This window comes from Phragmites australis, chromosome 16 (genome assembly GCF_958298935.1).
Source record: "Phragmites australis chromosome 16, lpPhrAust1.1, whole genome shotgun sequence".
Taxonomy (NCBI): Eukaryota; Viridiplantae; Streptophyta; class Magnoliopsida; order Poales; family Poaceae; genus Phragmites; species Phragmites australis.
The window spans coordinates 20,913,752-20,917,241 of NC_084936.1; the positions used below are offsets into that span (position 1 = coordinate 20,913,752).

Genomic DNA, 3,490 nt, shown 5'->3' on the forward strand with positions numbered 1-3,490 from the left:
ATCTTCTTGGCTTCATGTATATACGTAACAAGCACGGTGAACAGACCAGTAGGCCTCTGTCTGCGCTCAATAACCTTACAACAAATGCTTAGAGTGCAAGACCAAATGACTGCTGGTTGAGTAAACACGTTTCGGATAGCGTTAGATTACAAACCATATGAACCGAGCCCACACTAAACTCCCCAGTTTTCACTGTATTGCGTTGATGCAGGAGATATCTAAACCGAAGAGGCTTGTCTTTGTTTTGCACTGCCTTGAAAACGTGAAGTATGCGACCTTGCGCTACCATTTTACAACACTTGAATTACTGGAGGTGGCCTCAAGACATGCTTCGGGTGGCACAAGCCTGACCGGGCTAAATGGAGAAGGACAGAGCCGCCTGTTGAAAAGTTTTACATTATCAGAAAAGGTAAGCTCCGTACGGGGAAAAAAGAGAACAGTTGGTGGCAGTGCGTAGAAAGAAAATTCTCCTGTGTTTCTTTGATTTCCTGTTCTGCATGGGCGCAAACAGATGAAAAAACGACTGCGCAACATAAACATGTACTTTTTAGCAGATACTAACATACTCTAGAATCATTTGGCTTTCTATGGTGTGGGCAAAAATTAGCAGCAGTTTGGGCGGAAGTCTACACTTTGTGGAAAGTAGTGCAGAGCAGGGCAGGGATCACTGCAGATAATTCAAGACCGTACCGTCAAAACAATCATGGCAATTGTTATGTTTACTGCTGATTATGATATTCAAGCAATAATGAATCATTTGGTTCATGTAATGATAGAAACTGTAATTATGATACTGCAATTGAGTAATATAATGTTTTCTCAAAAAGCTCAGCAAAAAGGTCCATAAATGTATACTTAAAAGGTAGAAAAGCAAGCACCTCCATAACAGAATCTAGCGACGCGTCATTTCGAGGGCTCTCCTGAGAATCAGAAGGTCTCATATGTGATTCTACCATGCTGAGCTGCTCGTATACCTCCTTCAGCATTATGATCTGTTCCTTGCTTGTCCTAGGGTCAATTAACTCAACCATTTTTTCGCTTTGCACCCGCTTCAGCTTTGATCTAGTTCTCTCAACACCAGCTCGTGGTGTATAATTCCCAGTGCTTAGACGAGCATGTCTGTCAACATTATTCATGGATCCAACTTTTCTTGTTGCAGAAAACCTGGATAGAGTATGTGACCCTCGCTCTTTAGGAACCATTGTGGGAGACAATTCCGATTCCTCTGTCATCATGTCATTTTCAGTGCATAAGGAACCTGTTTCCGTCTTGCTTCTTTCTGGAATTTGGAGTGTGTCAACATCACTTGTAGGATGAACTGTTATTTCATCCATTTTAGTACCCAAACAAAAATCCTTGAGTTCATCATGATGTAGTGTATCTTCCACGTCTTTCCGGACCTGTACTACTCTTTCACTGCCTATATCTGTCTGATGACTCACCATAGAGAACGAGGAACAGCACGAGGACTCATCCAATGGGTGTGAGTGATGTAAAGTGCCACTGCTTGGAGAATTCAGTTCTTCTCCACGCTTTTCTGTACTGTTCATATCTGTTGACAAGCTTTTCTTGGGCTCTAAAGCCTTACTGTCTCTTGAAACTTGTTCCCACACATTATCACTCAGATTGTATATGTGACCATCTAGCCTGCTCCTTGCTGATTGTACCACTCCGTCTGTTTTGTTGATGTCCATATCAGCAAATAGTTTATTTAACTGTAAAGTTGGCAAAGAGAAATTCCTTTTGATGTTATGAGACAGATTCTCCACGGTCTTGTTTTCAGACAAAGGTATATTACTAGCTATTGTCTCATCTGCAATATCACAAACATTAATACCAACATCCAATAGCTTGTGTTTATACACCTGCAACTGGTTCCTCAGATAAGATATCTCCAATTCCTTCCGCTCCATCACCTCCTTTATAATCTCCAGAGCTCTGTCAGTGTGGTTCATCTTTTCCTCAGCTATTCTCTTGTACTGCCATGCTTCCATCCTCTCTGCATCCTTCTCTTTCTGAAGCTTCTGAATCATTGACATGGCCGCGCTTGCAGCGGTTGCTGAAGCTTCTCTTTCCTCTTCTAGCTCCATGAATAACTTCTTCATCACAATATACTGGGCAAATATTGCTCTATGCAACTGAATAGTGTCATTTTCTGCCATCTTGGTTGTAGGCCCTGGTTGGTATTCAAAGTTTGTTATTTGCCTTAAATTGAAAGTCTGAATTCATCTGTTCAACCAGTGCTGTTTAACAAAACTTCACTTAGTGTTCTGAATGATGTACACCAGCAAGCTATAAAACTTCACTTAGTATTTTGCATGCAGGTATTTCGGTAATACACATAATTTACAAAATAATGTGCTGATTAGAAACCAGTTTGAATTTTCTTTTTTCTAAATTTTATGCTTCCATGACAAGCAGTCAAAGAGATGATGTTTATAGCATGTTATATTCATATTCCATTCAAATGTAGTAAATAAAATCTTTATATTGAATTAAAAAACAGCTAATTACGTTGAAACAACAAATAGAGAAGGCAGAATTTCTTACCACAAGGATTAGAATCTATAGGCCTATGTTTTCTTCTCTCACAGAATCATCTATCCTTTTAGCCTGGACACCAACGCACAAATATAATGTGAGATCTAGAATTGACTCTGAAACTGGTTGAGATAAGATGGGGGTAAAGAATCTTATGCCATGGAACCAATTGCTGTTCCATGAATGTGCCAACAATAATTTACAAACGCCCAATCAATATCTTTTAAGGAGGCAAATATAGAGGAAAGAAATGAAATGATATATGGTGCTACTAAGAACAAAGATCCAGTCGTTCAGAGGAACATTAAAAACAAAGATAATAGATTAAAGGGTTATCGATTGAGGTAAATGCGTTTTATGACTGCTTATAATCTTAGAACATAATGAGCATATCATAAACAAGAGATAGTTTGGTTAGATGCGAAGAGGTAAATGCCAAAATAATGTAGCATATTGGAGCAGTAAATCAAAATATCTTAAACTGAGCACACATTCACATCCAATCTGTATGAAAATTTTCAGTCAGCATTGATTAGTAAGGCATGAACAACAGATGTTAAGAGATTTTCTGACAACAATTAAGTACAAATGTTTGAGATCTGCTCAACATTTCTAATGATTGGGCGTAACTTGGAAAAGGCACGAACAAATTGAAACTAGTTACAGAAAACTCACTAAGATTGACATCAATGAGCCAAAGATGCTTCGTAGCTAAGCTCCAATGGCTCTGCCATCCCTTCCTGCATGGGAGTAAGAACTTGGAGGTGATCAGGACAATACCTATTTATAGGAGAAAACATTGACTGCCTCCTCTTTAGAGAGGGAAAGACAGGAAGGTGTGATTTATTTTTGGGATGTGGAACTGGAGGTTATCTGAAGGACAATCTCTACCTGGAATCTTTTTTTTTCGGAGAAAGGAATATATTAATCAAAATCAGAGGTTATACAA

At 39.0% G+C, this 3,490-nt stretch overlaps 1 protein-coding gene across 1 annotated transcript; it reads right to left on the bottom strand.

The window, feature by feature from the left end:
• Window positions 1-355: 355 nt before the first annotated feature.
• On the bottom strand, window positions 356-2,162 carry LOC133895258 (uncharacterized). Its single transcript, XM_062335418.1, has 2 exons — window positions 879-2,162; window positions 356-379 (listed from the first exon to the last, which is right to left on the bottom strand). The coding sequence occupies exons 1-2, from the start codon at window positions 2,160-2,162 to the stop codon at window positions 356-358; spliced, it is 1,308 nt and encodes a 435-aa protein (XP_062191402.1).
• Between the last annotated feature and the right edge of the window lie 1,328 nt (window positions 2,163-3,490).